The 21,580-nt window shown below is 38.6% G+C and overlaps 1 protein-coding gene across 3 annotated transcripts in view; it reads right to left on the reverse strand.

Moving 5' to 3' along the window:
• Positions 1-21,580, reverse strand: part of LOC102107530 (putative acyl-CoA dehydrogenase 6) — a 77,741-nt gene that overhangs the window by 12,030 nt on the left and 44,131 nt on the right. For all 3 annotated transcript variants that reach the window (XM_014248371.2, XM_088053462.1, XM_088053466.1), the window contains exons 3-6: positions 18,245-18,374; positions 13,594-13,700; positions 7,505-7,672; positions 2,162-2,335 (exon numbers count right to left, since the gene is read on the reverse strand). In XM_014248371.2, the coding sequence (XP_014103846.2) occupies positions 2,162-2,335; positions 7,505-7,672; positions 13,594-13,700; positions 18,245-18,374 (579 nt within the window). The remainder of the gene's footprint in view (positions 1-2,161; positions 2,336-7,504; positions 7,673-13,593; positions 13,701-18,244; positions 18,375-21,580) is intronic.

Raw genomic sequence — 21,580 nt, forward strand, 5'->3', positions numbered from 1 at the left:
AAATACATAAATTCCCCAGCAAACAAAGAGAAACAGAACAAAAAACCCCAAACACAACAAAATAACACCTCAAAAGGAAAAACAGAAAGAATGCAGTCAACTGCCTTTTCCAAGTTAAAGGGAGCAGTGAAAGTGAGGATGCCAGGACTGGTCCCTAAAGCATTTAAAAGCAGATTGATGATTTTCAATGTTACAATCATGAACTGGGAAGGAACAGAAATGTCCTACTGAGGGGCAGAAGTGAAGACCAGGATTAAACATGCAGATCTAATCACAAAACTACTGAAGGCACTTACATCACTTATCACATGTGAGCCTTCAGCAGAGCAGTCATGGTTGAACATAGGTGAAACCATTTGCAGGACTGGAAGTTAACACCTCTTGCTGTTGTGGTACAACAAACTGCAGGACTGGAAGTTAACACCTCTTGATGCTGTGGTACAACAAACTGCACCCATCAAGTACCTTCTGAACGCTGGTTACTCTTTTTCTTGTTTACCACAATTGGTGATCTCTGAAGTTTGCACCTTGGCCCAAACCATGGGTCTTGTCCCTGCTGGCAGTGCTTTTATGCATTTTATATCAGATAGTTGAAAAAAAGCAAACTGGAGGGGTCCAGCAAGGTTTACACAGTAGCTACTGCAAAAGACAGCTCCCTCTCCTAGGTGAGCTCCTAGGCTTTCCCTCCCTGGTGGCCCCTGCCTGGCCATAGCAGGTGAGGAGAGTTGCCCTTCCCAGGCTGCTCATTCAGGGCAAGGGTTCACCTGCTCCTGCTGCGTTGTTTTGGACAAAAAAAAAAAAAAAAGAAAAAATAATTGAAACCTGGTGTTCCAGTTCCTGGAAGAGCAGAGTGACAGCCAGGCAGTTGTGCAAGACTGGACAGTACCAAGCTGCCCGTGGTTTAGCAGGAGTGATCTAACCTGCCATGCTTTGTGTATTGATGCTGTCAGTGCACGTCACTTTTGCCTGGGGCATGACTAATGCTGCCAGCTACTCTGCTGCCTGGGGAGTCTCACTGCTGCCCAGAGCTTCTGATGGTTTGTTTAATTTAGACTTCAAACTGAGCATAAAAATGCACATCCTTACAGTCTGTATACACCTCAATTAAAGCAGAAGCAGTGGTAGGATCACATCTCCTGCTTGCCTGAGTCTGCAGTGACATCCTTGGCAAATGTGACCTCCTGTCCTTTGCTGAAACTACTCTCACATGTACTACTTATCTCAGGCCGAACTAAGAACTTTTTCTCAAAAAACGATTTTTTTTAAAAGGCATTTGAACTCCAAAATATTTGGTCTGGGATGAACCCGTTCACTGAATCAAAACACTACTTCTTAGAATGCTCAATTCTCCAGTCACTCACAGTGACAGACAGGGAATGCACAAGAGCACGAATACAGTAACATTATTTAGTCAACCCTGGAATCTAAAGAGGACCAATCTTCTTACAGTGAACCACATCATATTTAACTTGAAGAAGCAAACACTGAGGGGTAGGGAGGAAGCAAACACTGGGGGGTAGGGAGAAAGTTTGCAGACTGAAAATAGACAATCCAGACTTGGATCTGGTTTCCTGCAATATCCAGAATCCATATAACCCAAATACATGGATTTGAGTACAGCCTGAGTTCTGAGTAACATAAACTCTGTGACAACATAACTTCAGGGAAAGGAATGTGGTGCTGTACCACTTATGTTCAAAGTGTGCAGAGGTAAAACAGATCTGCAAAACAAAACTCTGACATCCTGCAAGAGCCACTTCTTTACGCAGCCAGTAAGTTAATTTTCTAAAATCCATGATAAGAATCAGTAACTCACTGTACTACAGGAAAAGTCACTATCCTTCTTTTCATGCCGGTATTTTGATAGCCTTTGCACCGTATTTGTAATAGACATAACATGATGCCATATTTTCTTATCAGCAGAGAAGCACCAAGAAAAAGAAACAAGGCAAAAAGAGCCTCTGCAATGGCTCACAAAATATTTTCTGCTTCAGGTTTTCCTACACAAAAGGGAATGTTGTCTGTATCCAGGCTATGATGGATTTCAAAAACAGATCCTGAAAGGTCATTGCAACTTACAAGAAAAGAAAAGTGCTGTTAGTCATGCAAAGAGTGACCCCTGTGTCCCAGCCCGACTGCAGAAGCGCGAACCATGACTTACCGACGGCTACTCCCCACAGCCGCTCTTCTTGGAATTGCAACATCTGGTATGTGAAACCCTTTCCTTCCTCACCGATGAGGTTTTTGCAGGGGACCCTTACATCTTCAAAAAAGATCTGAGCTGTGTCTGATGACCTCATACCCAGCTTGTCTATCTTTTTAGCAACATGAATACCTGAAGAGAAAGGTGTATGAGAAAGACCACAAAAAAGAGAAGCACTGTGAACAAGGACAATGTTTTCAGAAAGAAAAGTCTGCAGATCTCAACGTATGTTCCGTGACAACAGTGAAACCTACCTTTAGGAAAAACTTAACAGTATTCTGGAGTAAAATGGCCTAAAGCCTATTTTAAAAGGTTTTTGCAGTTTATTAAATCAGCAAATCAGAAACTTTAAATGTAAAAATTCCACTTTTCATTATGTCCCCAAATAATAAATATTTACTACTCATAATAATCTTACTCCCCACAGGTCTTCAAACAATGCAATATTTATTTGTTTATGTTTGATTTTTATCTAGCATTATAATAAAATGCTGAAATTCCATTTGGCAATATTTGCCAAGTGCCTGCACTGCTATGAAACTGTACACAAATATTCAGTAAGGACAAAAACAGAGCTACATTTTAAGCTGCAGCTATGAGTATTTCTCCTCCTGGAAATCCTCTTCCTACCCTCCCCTTCTTAGCCTATCCTGATTTTTCCTGGTACAGTGATCACTCTGAGTTCTCGTGTGTGTATATTTTTGAGGAGGGTTTGCTTCCCCACAGACCTCTGGACACAGCACTGACTCTGACCCCACGTGCACTGGGCTGTTGAAGATGAACCTGGTTTATTCAGGTCTGGCCACATAAGGGCTCAGCTACCTTGTCACACCGGGCAGGACTCCTTCCTGTTGTTTGTTTTTTCATAGCTACAATTTTTTTCTTGTTGTTGTTCAGATGCAAGCATGGCTTACCACTGTGCCACAAGAGTTTAACAGGCACCCACTGTTTTCCTGCAGCAATTCTCCTGTCTTCACCTTTTATCTCCCTGTTGATCTGGAGCTAATTCAAATACTCAGGGTGAAAGTCAAGAATGTTTCAAAAGCAAAAGGAAGACAACAATCAGGCATAAGGATTCGTGCATAACATGTTAATTACATCTGACAGGTCTGTATATGTAGCAAAACAGTCCTCCAACTCAGCATATGTATCTTTGCCAGAAAACCAAAGCTTTTTACAACTCATGTACATGTTATTCCAACCAGCTTTGTGATGAGGAGGTATTCTGCTGTTATTTTCCTCTTTATTATTTTTCAATCCTCTACTACTCCCTGGCATGGCTCAGTAGAAGCTGGTTGGTCACCATACAGATTGTTGTGGTCCCTCTGTACTTGTTTGTACCTTGCGGTTCTTCACAGTTTTCAGAGAACATCTCTTTCTGAATTAATACAGATGTCTCAGCTTCCACTCATGGGAGGCCTTCAGCCATATGAAAATTACTTTGGTTTTGCAGGCCGAAGAAGTTGGCAGTCGTTTCCTTCAAATCTGCTCTCTCTGGCTGCACTAAATAAGGTTACGGGAATTTTCATCTCTTCACAGAGATGAAATACTGAAAGTATTTACAAATGCCAAGACTGCTCTGAGAAGAAGGTCCACATAGATTTCCCCAAGTTCCACTCATGATTTTTTCTCCACCAACCAAGCTGTAAACAGATTATGTATTAGGAAGACTTGCTTTGATACATGATCAATGCAGGAATAAAATCAGGACAGCTGTATAAAACTTCTTGACTCTTGAACTGAAAATTATCCAGCAATTTGTACTCAGTCAGCCAAAAAAGCATTTGTGATTTGTTTCCATATTAAAAAGGGAGCTAAATAAGCATGCACTGAGCAATTTACAAGCCCAGATGAAATCTGGAACATTGTTTCCCATTGGAATATTGCTATTTGGTCTCTTTGAGAGTTGCAGAGATCATGTATGGTCTAAAGCCAACTGGCTCTATGCAATCAGTGCTCCTCACCCATATGAAGATGCACTTACTGCTCTTGTTAGTGGGTGGTTTAAAAGGACTCTCCTCAAGAAAACCCAACCCCTGCTAGTTCATTATATTGCTAAGTTAATCCTGTTGTTTACTTCCCAGATCCACATACACCAACAACTATTGAAGAGATCTCTTACAGGCTTGGTTAAAGGAGCTAAATGTGCTAATGATTTTTACCTGTAATTCTTCCAGATCAGGTTGAGTGTTCTGGGTCCAGCAGCATCCCCCTCTGTCATGCCCTGCCAGCTTCACTTGCTCTTAAATCATGGTTCTCACCCACAAGGAGACCAAGCTTCATGAGTCTCATGGGATGCCCCTTCTGAGGCTAGCACATGCTTTACATCATGGAAGACAATTGTACATAATCATCTCTTTGGCCACTATGGGGGCATCAAAATCTCCCTTCATTTAATTATCTTCCTTCTCTTCCTAAGAGGTACTACAATTGAAAAATTACCAGTGGCAGTAGAAATTACAGAATAACTCCTGGTATTTGTCTGTATTAAATAAATCACCCACAATAACTCAAAAATCTCAATTTAACAAGGCCAAGTGACTTACTAAAATCACTCTAACAGAGCCATTTGAGCTACTTGCACCAGTATCACTGAGATAGATTTCTATTTCTCTGGCTGGGCAGTTCTTCCCAAGTGTCTTTGATTTTTCATTTTCTCCCATTCCTCCAGCCTTCTGACAATCTCTTTTATTTCCTGTATTCTATCTTGAGAGAAAGGCAGTTGCTCTCTCCTGAAACCATTTAGTGCCATTACAAATGAAAACAGACACATTTTAAATTGCAACCCAAGAAACATGCTCTTTCGCCTTTCCTGGTTGCTCTTCTCTTTATTAACTCCTCCTTGCAATCTCCCCTAGAGCTATCTGAGGACTCAGAGGACAAACCAGAGGACACATAGTTACCAGATCAGGGCTGCAAGCCATTTGTCTACATACTTTACACACAGATGTTTTGCAACTTGTTAGATTCTTTTTCATTATATGAAAAATGCAGTGCTTTTTTAAGACATTGTTATTTTATGAGGAGTATTCACCTAATTTGGATATCTGTTGTGGATCCATGGTGCTGTTACCCAAATTTCCTTTAAGAGAAATGTATTCAGCAATGTCTGTCAATATCTAGACCATGATTTCCTTCAACCCAGATTAGAGAGTATATATACCGAAAATTAGAAGAAACAAATCCTACTTTGTCTATCCAGTAAACTACCGATTTTTGAAATTAATAATTTACTTTTGGACATGGAATCTTTTTTTCTCTCTTTTTTTTTCCCCCACCACACTATCTAAGTGCAAAACAACTTAGATTTTTTGCAGAAATACACCACAGATCCTTCCTTATCCAGCTACATAGGCTGGTGCCTGCAGAGGTGAGTCAGACATAACACATTTGCTCTCCATTGCAGTTGTTTTTGAGCTTTGACACACATACATCCACAGACGTTTGAGAGTGCATCATTTGGTGATGTCCTCCAGACACTTCCCGTACAGCCTTGTCCTGCCACCCTCCATGGAGCACAATCTCTAGCAGACAGACATCCTTAGGATGTACCAAACCAGATGGAGCTTCCTGAAAAATCTCACTTCTGATATGACTCACCCACTGAGCATAATCAACAGTCTTAATACTTCATTTCAAAAGGTCACCAATCTTGGTACTGTGACCACTTTTGAGGTAAATATACATATCACCACAGAAGAATTAAAACATGCATTTTGAGGGGCATAAATTTTGCTCCTAGGAAGACTTCTACACTTCTGCAGATCCGCTTAAGATGTCTCAGGCAATTTTCCCACTCTAAATATCTTTAATGCAGGTAAAGAAGGTCTGTGTGTAGGCTGTGAGATCTAAAATCTCCACTTTCCTAGAGCTATGACAACTTGTGTCTTTTTGGAGCAAGCAAAGTGGCTAAAAACCTCTAAGTCAATTTCTATATATTTTATCTGCCACCAACTGTGAGTCAGCTGCTTTGCTATTTTAGGAAGATTGATCTCAGAGAAGTAATACTGTATTTGCATTCTGACCTTTTCATGAAAAATCACAAGAAGGACTTCATTCATTTATAAGCAGATGGCTGATAAGTGGATTTAACTAGAAATTCAGAAAAATTCTGGTCCTGAGTTACATGTTCATTCATCACTTCTCAAAGTTCACAACTAGTGAAGCAGCTCAGGTCTGTCTTCCGTGAGCTCCCATTCAAAGCTTGTCTTGCAGGAGCAGAGGTAGTAGAAGCTCACAATTCATTCAGAACCTGCTTGATTCCCAACAAAACTCACTTGCTCGACTTACTCCATGCTGAAATTCACCTAGGAGACATTCCCTTTAGAAGCTCTCATTGTCCACCTGTGCAACATTGGAGACCTGGGTTTGTTCTCAGTCTAATCCATTAAATGAACATGCAGACATTCACTTCACTGCTATGGTGGTGTTCCTACATGTGAAATGCCAATAATGGCACATATTTTGTGTGTAAAATACTCTGAATTGAATGAACAAAAGAGCCCCAAGTATAAATATTTTACATATAAATGCATTAATATATACTATTATAGATTTAATAAATATTGTTTTAAATTTTCTTTGCATAAAATAAGCATGAATTTTTAAAATGAAATATTAAATATACAATTATATAGTGCATAAATCAATGTTGCATATTTTTTAAATATTAAAATGTGTTAAAATTGAAAAGGTTTAAAAACTTTTGAACAGGTGTCAAAAACTGCAAAGGATTGCCACCAGCAAACCACGATATTAACTTCACCCTCTCTGGATGATGTTGTTTATGCATATAGCACTTGTGCATTCTGCAAGGTCTGCAGACTACTCAGGAACACTCTGTGGACTGTACCACTGAAACTGGTGCCCGTAGTTCAGGATGTATCTCTTCCATGTCTTCACCTGAATTGCTGGTCTTATTCAAAACCAAATCCGTACTTCCATGATATTAGAATCTTCCAATCCAGCCCACATTTAACTCAGACTATTTTTATAATTTAACTGGTAGTAGTTCCCTGGTGAAAGGATCCCTTTGTACAGCATGGCCATGAAACACTCTGAATATGCCTGCAATTCTCTTCAGCAAGCCCACCAGGCTTGTTTTGAGAGGTATTTCCCAAGTCTGAAATCTCTAAACTCTTTACGCTTTTACTTTCATATGGTTATGAATCATTGCCATGAAAATGTACCTGAACAACTTTTCTAAATATATTTTTGGTTAAATACCTTTCCTTCTTGTATTAGGCATAAAAAAAATCAAATTAAAATCAAATTAGAAGACAAAGAGATCTGTGTTATTACCAGGTAGATTCATTGGCAGACATATGAGAGATTTATTTCGATGGGGAGGTCCTTCGCTGGTGTTTGCCAGGAGGCACATCCAGTCTGCCTGGCTTCCAGATGTAATCCACATCTTACCACCATTTATGACATATTCATTGCCCTTCCTCACAGCCGTTGTCTTGATATCTATTTCAAAACACAGGAAATGAAGAGTTATTCTTTTGAAGGAGGGGTATATTGGTCCAGGTATGACTGGCAGGGTCACTCCATTGCTCTCAGACAAAACTATTTGGTTCTCCCTCATACCCCCCTGGTCCTATAATCCTTCCAGGCCATAAGACAAGCCAGTCTGGACAACTCTTGGAAGTCAAGCCAGGGAAACAGGACTACTTCTCCCTCCTTCCTTTAGATGGAGTCTTCATCCCAATGGATGAGAGCAGAAAACTTCCTAATTAAACGTGTTGGCCAAAAACTTGTGACAGAAGCATTTCACTGTGAGGTGGTCTATTAGAGTTTCTCTGATAGAGAGTTTAGAGACCCTAGTCCTGGGTAGGCCATTAATTCTGGAGTCCTGACTCAAACAAACACAAGCCTTGGTATCTGTGAATGTATAAACATAAACTAACACGCGCTTCCTGCATGCTCTTGGTCAAGATGCTGCAATATGTTCAAAACTATTAAAGGCCAAGTCTGAATGCAATGAGTGTCTGGACATGAAGGAGTTCTAAACACCTGCTATTTAGACACCCTGGCAAAAAAAAAAATCTTATTTTTATCTGCAGCGGTTCACACCATGCTGCAAGCAGCCCTAGCTGCAACAGACAGCCAGAGAGAATCATTAGTTATTATTTACACTCCAGCAGAGTTTCTAAAGGTCTGGCTTCTTTTCCCTGCAATTGAACTTCTTCAACAACAACCCCAGATGATGAAGACTCTCCAACAGATATCCAGATGTAAGTAGGTGGTGGTATAAGAGAACACTAGCACACTCTTAATAGCACCTGTAAATATGTATGAAACCCATAACAGACCATCCACTGAAGGGGGACCATAGACTTGGAGGGTAGGAGTCAGACACCACGTGAAGTGGGCAGGCATGTTTAAGTCATCTGGTTACACTTTCATACACAATCACCTCAGCCAGCACATGCACATTCCTCCCTAGGGATCTAAACATAAACCAAAAGCAAACCCAAATGTCTTCCTAAATGATCTTCATTTAGGAGATAAACTGGGACTGAGGTCAGCCTGGCTGAAAATCAGTCTTGTTAATGAAGGCACAGGAGAAAAACGATGGGAGAAAATTGTGTAACGTATGAAATAAGGAAGTATGGGATATAGCTATGGCTAAAGGAATGTACCAGCTGATAATGATGAACAGCAAGGGAAAGAGATAGTAATGATGTGGATAAAACCAGCAGACACAGAGGAATTCACCCAATGAAAGGACTGTGGCAAATCTGTCCAAGGGACTTGATATGAAATCTGTATAATAATGAATGCCAAGAAGCTTAAGTAATCTAAAGTACTGGCACTCATAAGACATGGACACAGACATTGGACACTCATATACATGGAGACTAAATAATAAATTAAGGACACACAAGAGCTGGAATAAGAAATATGACTGTAGTGAAATGGTGTGACAAGGACTGGAGCATACACAGTGATTTACATCATACGTCCCTTTGCTGTGGAATAGCTACTGAAGAGATTAGATAGAAGTCCCAGAGAAGGTCTGCAAAGGAACAATGAGCACTGTGATGTTACCACAAATGTAAATAGTTCTTGCAGGCATGGCGTCACAGCGGTCTAACCACCCAAATACAGATTAAAGAACAAATGCCTTACTAATGAGAATGTTCAAGTACTCCAGATTCAATTGTTCACAGCTTGCTTCAAACACTTGAGAAACAGCTATTTTAAATGGTCTTGTGAAGAACTGGTTCTCTTTAATTAGAAGAAAGATGATCAAATCAATACATAAGTTTTATGTCTAAAATACAGCAGGCTTTGAAAACCTACTTAACAATTTACTATGGCCAAGTAGACTCAGGAATATGGCTATGAAGATAATTTGGAATATTTGACTATTTATTTTGCCTGATAGAGGATAACTCTGGGATAAGGCTACTTCATTGGGTACTCCATAACTCATATTTGCAGGCCCACACCACTGACCCTCACAACCTCTTACACAGCATGCTCTGAGGCAGAGGTGAATGATACAGCTGTGCCATATAAGCAACCACGGCTTGTCATATCACTGTTCAAATCACAGGTACTGGAGCCTTAATTTTCTTCTCCACTGCACTCAAGTCCAGCCATGCATCTAAACAGATCTGACTAAAGCTAAGGTTGGCTTCAACTTTTAAGGTCAGTACAACAGTCAAAGATAGGCAACACACATCCTTAAAGTCAAATATGAAGAACACATATCTGAAAGTTACACCATAAGCACAGGAAAGAAACCCCAAACCCAAAACTTTAAAGAAATAGCTTCAAGTCTAAATGAATGAAGAATCACTTAAAAAAACAGGAAATTACGTGCAGGAAATGAACCATCATGAAAGTAAGTTACAATTTGGAGGTCAGAAGATAAGTACTGGTTGAACAGGTTGAACTAAGTTAAATCTTGCAGATGAAAACCAACAAAATCCAAGGAGATTGTGGTGGAAAACAAAACTGTTTCAGCCACATAAATGAAAAGATGGTGTCCTGGGGTGACTGCAAAAAAATGAGGCATATAGAGGATACTTAAAAAAAATAAGTATTTCACAGGAGATTACAGACAGATTCACAGTATGGTTGACAAAGCAAAACACCTATAAGAAAGTCTGTACAAAAACTGAAATCAGTGAAAACAGAAGTTGCTATTTTTGGCAATCTGAACAGCTTCAAAATACATTTGGAAAGAAAAGATAATTAAATTTACCCATGATTTGGTAAATTTGGGTTGATTTAAACCCAGCCTCATTTATTATGAAATTGGATTTTCTAGAGAAAAATCCTGTTGGACCCAAGGAAGTTAAATTGACACTACTAGGCTACTGTGAGTTAAAATTTGAAAAGGTAAGTATTAGAACAGAAGTGGAAATGTGCACAAAGAACTTGGCAAAGCAGAAATTGCATCAGGTTACATTAAAAGAGGAAGTTCTGGTGTTCAGGGAGAGTACTAGTTAAGCCCCTCCTTGGATATCAGCCTCTGGGAAAAAAACTACTGAATATTTGCATTAATGATCTTTAAGAGGACAGGAATGCATTAATTAAATTTGTTTGTGACACAAAATTGGGAGACATCACCAAAACAGACAACTGAAGTATGGCCCAGCAGAGAGGAATGATCTTGAGTTTTCAAATTCAACATGGCAAGTACAAGTTCTCAGACACAAAGTAGTAAAAGTGATTGCTAAATCCTGCAATGTTTCAATAGCAAACTGGTAATGAAAATGATCCACAATTATAGGATTCACAAGTCTGCAAGCTGTTGTGTAACAGAGTTGTTATTGGAGAGTAATACTTCTATTAGGGTTGGAAACATATTTGTGGCATTATAGACACCACGTGTAATTCTGGGGGTTTATGCTCAGAAAAGACAACTTCAATCCAGAAAAGCAGAAAGGCTGGATTCCACTGAGACAAAATGAAGCAAGATATTTATGTTGAAGAGGTAGATGTGACCAGTGTTACTAGCTGCAGATACCTGGACATTGCTTGAAGAAAGTAGACATGTTTTCCATGATGTGTTCTTATATATCCCCCCAGACTACATTCTATAAATTGTGGAATCAGAGTGAGATCAAATGAGACAATATCATTCAAACTGACACAAATGTTTATGCTTTGTAGTACCAGAATCCTGAAATTAAAGACCAACCTGTCTGTTCTGTACCAACTGTACTGCTCTGTTTTTCTCCTCAAGCCAACTCTGTGCTAGTTTTGGTGCACATGGTCACTACTATGGACAATATAGAACTACACTTGAACGCAGACTGGTGTTCCTTCAAATCTACATTAATTTTGTATTAGACTAATATACACAGTCCTTTTTGCTCTGTTGAATTCTGAATAAATTAGTTTGAGGCACATTTCAGTTCTCATGTAAATACTGTTTTTGTCTTCTGTGTTCATATCACCTTCAGTAATTTCAGAAATGCAGGGAAAAATGTTAGAGATACCTTATTCTTTGTCATTCTTTAGTTTAAAATGCAGAAACACATCCCCAGCCTTCACATGTGAACAGTTGCTATGTCCCTTTACTTAGGGAGACAAACATCCCAACAGCATGAGCAACAAAAGGAAGCACCAAGTGCAGTTTCACAGAGCTCAGTCCACTTTACAGCTGGGCCATCTGGAGATGGTGCAAATGGTGCAAGTCAGAACAAAAGCTATTGTTGCTCATACCTAAATAGTCTGCTTAATTGACCTTAAGAAGCACTGTAAGCTGGATTTGGTATTTATATCAGGGATCAAATCTTCCAGGACAGGGGAAAAAATATTTTCATTTCATCCTGCAGTGTGTCTCCAAGCTGCAGCATAGATTCATCAGATAATCCTCTTTGATTCCCAATTAGTTTTTAACTGCATTAATTTAAGTGTATCATACCACTTTAACTAGATGATAAATAAAATGCTGCTGAAGGAATATTTATGCTACTTATTATCTGGGACACCGCATAAAAAAAAAAATAAATTCCTATTTAGAATTTTCTGATAATCATCTAATTAAACAAGAGAGGTATTTATTAAAATAAATGATGTTGTATTTCTTACATTAGCAAAAATCAAATTTATAATTACTGTAAAAAGTAAGCTATTAAGTATATTAAAAGATTTATTATTCACATCTTAATAATACTTAAATTACAACAAGTGGTAATGTTAATTTAAATAATATTGAAATTTATTATTTATATATCCATTATTTATAACTATTAAGTATTATTATAAGTACTGTTTAATAAACAAGTCTACTAAAATTATGGAATTTTTCTTATGAACAAATTCAATTAACCCAGAAAGGAAAACAGCATTAGATTATGCAGGAAGATTTAATCCCATTATTTCATTATCCACATTAACATTCTTGAAATCTACCTGCTTCACCCTTGCTCGAGCACTATCTATTTGCCTTGAAAAACAACAGAAGTTTAGTCATGGAGATGCATACAGGATTCCTCAGATAAAAAATGTCTGTCATGCTTGGCAAGTTTGTCTGCAGGAAGATATCTCAGTAATTTACAAGAACATGTGTTCAGCCATGCTCTGTCCAACAACTAAACCTCTAGAAGTGGCCACTTATCATTCCCTTTTCTGTGAAGTCCATGATTCATCATCAGAGGAGACATCTTTTCTTTTTGTATCTGTTTGGATTTAATTTTTCAAATTTTCTACTGCCTCAGGCACTTCAGAATAATAGTTTCATTTGTCCTGGTTTCTAAACATACTCTTCCACTAAACCAAGAAAAACAGTTGCATGCAGAGTAACTAAATCATAAAGATGATATACTTGACATTGCAAGTTCTTCATTAGATCTAAATAAAGCAATCATGAGTTGAGAGACATTTTTGCTTCACAGGAATGACAGAAGGGGCTGAGGTGAGGTAAGGATGAGCAAGAGGAAATCATTGTGAAAGTGATGCTGTCACTGTCAGAACAGAGTGGCTCTGTAGCTTGCTCCATTCAGTGGAGAGGTCTTTGTCAGGGCAGTCCAAGTTCTAGTACAGCTGAACAGGTTATGCTCCCTCTCATGTACACCTAGAGTTGCATTACTGACAGTGGCAGTGTAGCTGATGAGGTGCTGGAGTGCTCCTGACAGTGGTGAGCCTGGACAGAGCAGAACACTAGAAGAATAAAAACTGCATTAACCTGTTGTGCTCAGCCTATACAAGGTTACTCCATTGATTCACCTGACAGATAGGTTTAATTGCTTTTGGATGCATGAGAAGTGTGTGTTTTGTTCCTGGAATGTTAGTTTTTGCCCTCACCACACCAGACTTCACTTCCTTTTGTTTCTTACAAGGCAAAGTGAAGATTCAGGAAAAACAGATTCTTTCCATTAAAAGATCAGGCTGTCTAAAACTGGCAGTTTTCTAGGTTTACTTACTTGCAACATCTGACCCAGCTCCAGCTTCACTGATACCCAAGCAAGCCACAAAATCACCTGCTATAGTTGGTACAAGGAACTGTTTTTTCAACTCATGAGAACCAAACCTGCAACAATATAATGAAAAAGATAGGATATTAAAATATTATTAAGATAAATTTTATTCAGAAATTAGTTGCAAATTTTGTTCTAAACACACAGTGATCAATTTTCCTATGACTAAGTAAAAACTGTCCCAGAGACAAAAGATAGAATAGATACCCTCCAAAGATGTTATTCAGAGTCTTCACCAGAAGTGCAGTCACAATTATTTCAAAGAAGTTTTAAAAAGTATTCAGGCATCTTACTCCCACAGAAACATGTGGTCTAGATGCCCAGAATCTATCTTTATGACTCTTGCTTTAAAAGTTCCAGATCTAAATAAAGATAACCCCTGAGGATTCCCCTCAATGTTCCTCTACCACTGCAGCCAGCCAGGATGGAGGACCTGCTCTCTGTTTACCTTCTGACTTTTGCACCATCTCTTTGCCAGGTTTTAGTGGTGACTGAAAACTTTTGACATGTGATGGCCACCTGCAAACACCTGTATTTAAATTATTTACGTTTCACATCTGCATTTAAATCACAGTAAAATCCATTAATGCTTCTTCTCAGCTGTTCTTTTATCTCCACAAAAATAAAAAGGGAAACAGCAAACTGTTGATGGTATTTCTACACAAAAATTTCACTTGGCTGTATTTAAATTCAGTTCAAAGTCACATGCTATTTTCCCATTGTTTAGAAGATTGTATCCATTCAAAATATGCTACATCTCATTTCATGCTTGATTTTTTTCTAATTTACATTCACCTGACTGGCTTGATTTTTTTCTAATTAACATTCACTGATTTCCTCTTGCAGTGTGAATGGGGAGTTCATGGTCTGGTTCTTGAACCTTTCTCGTGTGACTGAAAAATTCCTTGGGTCATGAAATATCTCATGTGTCCAGGAATCCATAAATTCAATAAATTCAATTCCTCCTCAGCCTCCTCTTTGTTGAGAGGTTTCTAAGGTCATCATCACCACTTGCCTCCTTAGGCTTGCTTCTAAAATATTGTCCCAGTACTTCCAAAGGAGTGGTGCCATTCAAGCTAAGACTGAGTCATCCCCTCCAACCCACCCTGGCACAAAGGACATAGGACAGCCAGAGAACAGGTTGGGATCTGGCAGACACTTCCCCGTGGTGCACACAAGGAGCTCAATTCCTAGTCCTGTCCCTGCTGAAAATCACAGCAGCAATCCCAAATAAATACAAGAAGCAAGTTTGGAGTGCCTACTCCTTCCTCTAGCATACTGGAAGTTCCTATGTCTGTTAGGCAGCATACTTTGTTTTTTAATTTTCTACAAGGCAAGATCAAATGTGGATAGCTTCACATTCATTTGTCAAAAAAACCTCAAAAAATCCCAAACAACAACATGAAAAATCAGATTATGAGAGCAGATAGTGGTGATTATTGGCAATGCCTTCTGATACTTGAAACTTTGGTAACCTTTAGCATTTCAACAGAGGATTTTTCACAGCAAGAGCTTTGCTTAGAATAATATTTTTGTTTTGATGTCTTTCTTTGTTTTGATTTCCAGAAAATAGTTCAGTTCTTTCCAAAAATGTGGCTATAAATGATGTTATTTTGCAACAAAAAAAAGTGTTGGGCAACACTATCTTCAGAAGATGGTGGGTCTCTGCCTTGCAGGAGACAGCTAGCTTCTTGTTCAGCTGCTAGCTTTTGTGTTAGAAATATGTCACTTCTGTAAAATTCTACCTCTTAAAGGCATCCCGGAAAAATCTCAGGTTTGCACAAATGCAACACATTCCCAGTTTAACAGCTCCAGAATTAGAAAACTGTTTTCAAATGTTCATGCTCTGGCTCAAGACAGACTGGACCATATCGGCTTTCTGGCTGGGGCCATACCCCAGAGGATAGTTTCCCATGAGATTAACTGTGCAGCCTTAGCATCACTATGAAATACATTTCTATGCATTTGCCTATCCACACACACACACAAGTGTACAATGAATCTACTTGATCCTGTGTAACACAGAAGTCCCACGTGTGAGCTTCTGACACACTGACTTGCATGAAAGTGGTTCATCCTTTCTTGCTCCATACTTTGTAACTAACATTAGTGGAATGCCATGAAAAAAAAGCAAAAATTCCAGTGCTATACAATCTTGTAATTAGAGGGTAAAAAGAAAGTAAAACCATGGTAAAATACATATGTAACACTTCTGTGATCCACACAGTTTTGTTTATATGTTCTAATTGTCAGCTGCAGCTTCTCTCTTTATAGCAAACAATAAATCAGATAGGAAAACTAACTTTTTTGATAATTCCCAGGGGTTAATAAGGGTGGAGAAAGAATCAGTGATGAAATAGAAAAGCATTCTCTTCCTAGTAAATAACCATCATTATCCTTACTATTTGCCTATAAACAACAGGAAAAAAATATAAAAAGGTAAAGTTCACTGCCTACTGCTGAGATAAGCAGCTCCAAATTGATCTGGTATCAGTACAGATGTGATACCCTACAGGTTTGTCTATAAACCCTGGGAAATGCATATCATTCACTGCCTCAGCTAGGAGCTGCTTTCTCCACTCTATTTGTAAGTGGAAGTATTATATCTGAATGCATTTGAAAGACCTGACAGAAAGTTGACTGTACCATCCAAAGTAAGATCACTGCTGACAAATCATTTTGCATTTAGTTCTTAAATTTAGAAAGTCCTACTGCTTCACCCTAAGTGAAGGATTCTGGGAATGATAGGAATCACATTCAAGGAGTTAGTTTGTAGGTACACTCAGTACGTGCTGGATAAATGCTGAACAAAGCTTAAAGTTATGAAAGCCAACAAAGAGCTACAGAGGCTTTTTTAGGGGTTGATGGTTGACTCCCACATTATTGGTTGTGACCATCAATATATTGATTTGTGCAATAATGCACAGTCAAGATGCAAAACATGACTTATCTCTACAACCATGTTTAGAATCCCCATAGCACACAGATGGTTGTAAAGAAACCATCCAGGACATGGGTGCCCCTTGAATCCACAATCCAGGACAAGCAGTTGGCCCTCCCACTATACAGCATGAGGAAAAGATGCATGCAGGCAAAATCTCCTGTAGCAACCAGCTTTCTCTTTTCATTACCAAGTTTCACTTTGACATGTGTGGGGGGGGCATTATACTGTATAAAGAGCCAGTGGAATTGGCTCAGCAGTGGAGGAAAAATTGAATAATGCAGATACAAATTCAATTAACAGATTTCATCAAGTTAACAACAATTTCACTCTTATTTTCCAAGAACTTCCACTGTAGGATTTCACTAGCATAAATATACATAAATTCCCTGTTTTGATAGAGCAGAACAGAGTAACAGAAGGCTAAAAAACTGCAAAGGAACAAAATCCCATTTTCTTTTACCCACAGAGTTTCTTTAACCCCCTGAATAAAAGGCTGTCATGGGGGCAAGACAGTACTGTCTGAAGTCTTTTAAAATACTATTCTTATTCTCAGTTGGACTATAGCTAAGCCACTGTTGCAACAGACATACTGAACTCCATGCACTTAGCAAGCTATTGGTGCATTACATACAGGAGAAAAAAACTTTAAGAAAAATTTGCTGTAGATGAGACTTCCAAAGTCACGAATGCAGCAGGATAAGAAGATGTCAAGGGAATAGAGCTTATATTCCAGACTCTACAGCAGATTTGCAGGCATTTTCATTCAGAATGGGAAAAAAAATCAACAAGCCCCTGAAAATTACCAAAAAATCCCTAAAATGTTCTTCTGAGTATAACTTCCTTTCTTGTATATCTGTTTAGTGCAGAGGAATTCCCGATTTCAACATATTCATTAGAATTTTATTCCCACCCTTATATTCCAGAATTTTAGGTCCAGAGGCAAACTGGTCTATCAGCCAGTTGCCCCACTCTAGTTTTAAGAACTGCTGTTATGATTGAATGTCTGTGAAAATACTGCATGAAGAAGTCGGTAACTCACTTTTACTGAGGGAGGATAAAACCCCAACAAATCAGGTTAAGATGATTCAGGAGTCTGAATGATAGTAAGTGATTAAAATGGGAACATTGACATAGCTGATGAGGAAAAGAAAAATGATTCATTGTCTAGAATGGGTGTATTTAGGAGGCATGATATATGTGTGACAACTTTAGGGCTGACCCCTTGCAAAGCTGGAAAAAGAGCAAGTAAATTATAAAGCAGAATTAGATTGATCCTAATCATTACAATTAAATGCATCCTTAGTATTACTTAATTACTTAGTATTATGGACCTGGAATATAAGAAAGAAGACAAACATGAACAAATTGGATTCTGGAATTAATTTTTTTTTTTAATTGGTTGTGACACCAAGATTCTGTGTTTGTAAACGTATCATCTACTACTCAACAAGGTTTATGTTTTAACATATAATTAATATAGATCTAGCATATAAAAAAAAAAAAGAAAAATAATTTTCTCCCCTTAACAAACTGTCTGAGAAAGTAGAGAGTAGTTTCTTTCCTCAGGCATTACTGAATAGCAATCTACACAGTATTGTTTTTTCTACTCATGACAGTCGGGTTTTAGGTTAAACCAAACTTTCTGAAAATTACCTTGTAAGAGCAGGGGTAGCCATGCTAGCTTGCACTCCAATAGCCATGGGAATACCTCCACAACGGATATTTCCCAGCTCTTCTGCTACTGCAATACTGTAGGAGAAGTCCAAACCCATTCCACCATATTCTGAGGAAAAAACAAATCTGTGATTCTCATGTTCTAGACTGACATAAGCAACAAGAAAAACAACAAGATGTTGCTACTTCAAGGATTTGCCAACTGCAGTTTAACTGTTAATTTTTAAGTATTTGACAATTATCTTCCCTTTCAAAAAAGCAATACCACATTATTCTCTAAAATATTGAGAACTGAATTGAGAACGACACCTGCTTTAATTATCTATGTGCACATCACCTCTGAGTATCCTAAGTAGCCTCACTACTTTTACTGGAAACAGCAGGAAGAAGAGACATGCTGTTGAAAATGATACCAGGAGGCAAAATTATTCTTTCCAACAGCACAGTCATATGAACAAATCACACCACAAGGTAATAAGTGCTTTTATTTCCCCATGATAACACCTGACACCTGCTCTCATCACACAATGCAATCATCCTTCTCAGACACAGAAGTCAAGTCAGCACAGAGTGTGACCACATGCAGTTGTGTTTCCATTCTAAATTACTGCTGTAGCTCAAATTTCATGTTAGACACAACTACAGTACTGAACACGCTCATTCCATACCCTGGCACCTGCTCTGTGCAGTGATTAAAGCACTCTTGGTACACAGGGAGCTGACAACCTGGGGTGCTGGCCTGCTGCCAGCACAACCCAATTCTCCCCCCTCACATTCCAATCTGCAAATTCAATTAAAGAAGAAATTATTCTTCACCTCATTCCCATGCCCAGTGCTGATAAACCCACTACATAGTGAAGCAAAGAAAAAGGCTACATTGCTATGATGGATGAGGTAATTTTAAGCTGTATTAAATAGCTTATAGTCCAAAGGAAATATGGTGAGAAAGTGAAGGTTAAGGTTACTACTTGACGTCATTAGTTGGCTGAGCAGCTTTGATTAGATAATGTTGCCTATTTTTTTATTTTTTTAACTCCTTTGAAGACCAGCTAAGAAAATTTCAAATAAATAGATAAAATCCCTCACCCCTCACACACACAATAAGGGGCAGATGACCCTCTTCTGTTTTCACTTGCTGACCTCAAATATTGAGTACACCCCTTCACTGACCTGCTCTGAAGTTTTCAAAAAACACCATTAAATAAAGGTCAAAACACCACAGTGCATACAAACATGGGGCTTTGCATACTATCATCTGTTTCCTAAACCCACAGAAACTATCTTTGTGCATCCTTTCTCTGCTGAAAGGGAAACACAATAGGAAAGGCTAAGCATAAAGTTTGGTTTCCAAAAAACTTTTCTCCTTAGGTCATACTGAATAGTCCAGACTGTCAGAATTAAAAATGGCTACTTTTCCAAACTTTTGCTTGAAAAAAATGTTTCTTAAAAATATACACAAAATTAAAGTCCCTAATGGGAGCTTAAGCAGTACAATGAAACAACAGCAATATGGAAAAATATGGAAAAAAACCCAACAAAAACACAACAGATAATCTAATTTTCTTGCCTCTACACAGCCCCTATCAATAAATAAATGCTCTGAGGAGATTTAAGGAAAGTGTGTGCATGTAAAGGCAAGACTATTTAAAGATATCTGGCATGAAAGAGATTTTGCTAATTTGGTACAGATCTATAGCAGAATTATAATAGATAACCTCAGTTCTGTCACCTCACAAATCCTTTTACATAGATTTTTTTTTTTTTTTTTTTTTTTAAATTTTAAATCAGTTAATACTTTTACTGCCAAACTACTGTTATTACTGATTTTATCTTCAGTTTTGTCTACCAGGAAGTTATATTCCCATTTTTCACTTAAATTTCCCAGATCAAAATCTTATGTTCTTGACCTATCCTAAGTAACTTCCCAGGAGGAATGTTATGCACAAAACTGACCCAAAGAAGGGCTACTTAACCAAGTACACATCTTAGAGACATTTTTGTCCGTACCCCAACCCATTGTATATTACCACATAACAGACTCTTCTTGCTCTCATTTAAGATAAATTGCTAAGCAGTACAATTTAAAAACAAAATACTGCAAAAGGCCAACTTTTAAAGGGATAACAACGAAAGAATTTCTGACTAAAGAGAATAAAGGAGCAGAATGAAGCTCTGGGAACTGGAGGTGGAGATGGAAGCCCTGCCAGGCAAAGAGATGATAAAATCACAAGATTTTATAATCTGGGGATAGATAACACAAGAGACAGCCACAGATGCAGGCAGGAAGGGCAGAAGCAAACCACTAATCAGACCACACCTAAGCCTTCATCAGTTCTGTTCCAGGAGCCAAGAAGCTAAAGTTGTCTGGAGAAATGTGAGTGATTTGATAGACAGTGATAGGGAATGTCTTTCTGAGCCCCAAATACCTGATCAAGGTGGAGATTCAGTCTGTGCTGTTATATCCCTGTTTATCCAGGTAATTCAGGCTGTGGCTAAGCACAGTCGTGTCCCATCTCTTTGGAGAACTGGCCTCCGTAGCAAGCCAGGCTGCCAGTGGTGTCACACACAGCATTAGCAGGCAGTGCTGGCTACAAGCACCAAAGAAATTTCCTTTCTTCCTCAGTTTCTAGTGGCAGCCTGGTGCTCACACCACTGCCAGCACTCCAGCCAGCGATTCTGGGGCTGATCCATGCACATTTGCCTGCATGTCATTGGACTCAGCTCTTAATCGGAGATAAAACCACCAAGCCATTCTTATTTCCATCTCTCATACATGATTTTGTTTGGTTGATCCTAGAAAGATCACAGTCCCCTTCAGTACTTGCTCTCTCATAGATACTACTTCATCCAAAAATTTCAAGACAGGTAAGGACTTATTCTGCTAACCAAACTTTTGGCATCACTCATGATCCAGTAGCCCTTGGAAAAAGGAAAATGTGGATTGGCTTCTCATATACTTTTCAAGCACTCATGGTTAGCAGCACAATTACAATCCCAAGAGCAATTAACAACACAAAATGTGTGTTCCTGCAAAACTCCGTCTGTATTCTGTATTCTATATTCGGTATTCTGTATTATTCTCTACTGTATTCTGTATTCTGCTCCTTCTTGCTACACAATTCATGACAGTTGCCACCACAGAAACCAAATTTACTGAGACAAAAAAGGTGATTGTGTCTGTCTGGGACTGTTCTAGATTAAGACAGATCTACCCTGTAAAATAGAGAAACATCTCACACAGGATAAAAACTCTCCTATAACACCACCACAAAATACCACTGAGCAGATAAATACTGCCACTAAGCAGATAAATGC

This window comes from Pseudopodoces humilis, chromosome 1 (genome assembly GCF_049639895.1).
Source record: "Pseudopodoces humilis isolate 2021_Gansu_Grassland_sample_001 chromosome 1, ASM4963989v1, whole genome shotgun sequence".
Classification (NCBI taxonomy): Eukaryota; Metazoa; Chordata; class Aves; order Passeriformes; family Paridae; genus Pseudopodoces; species Pseudopodoces humilis.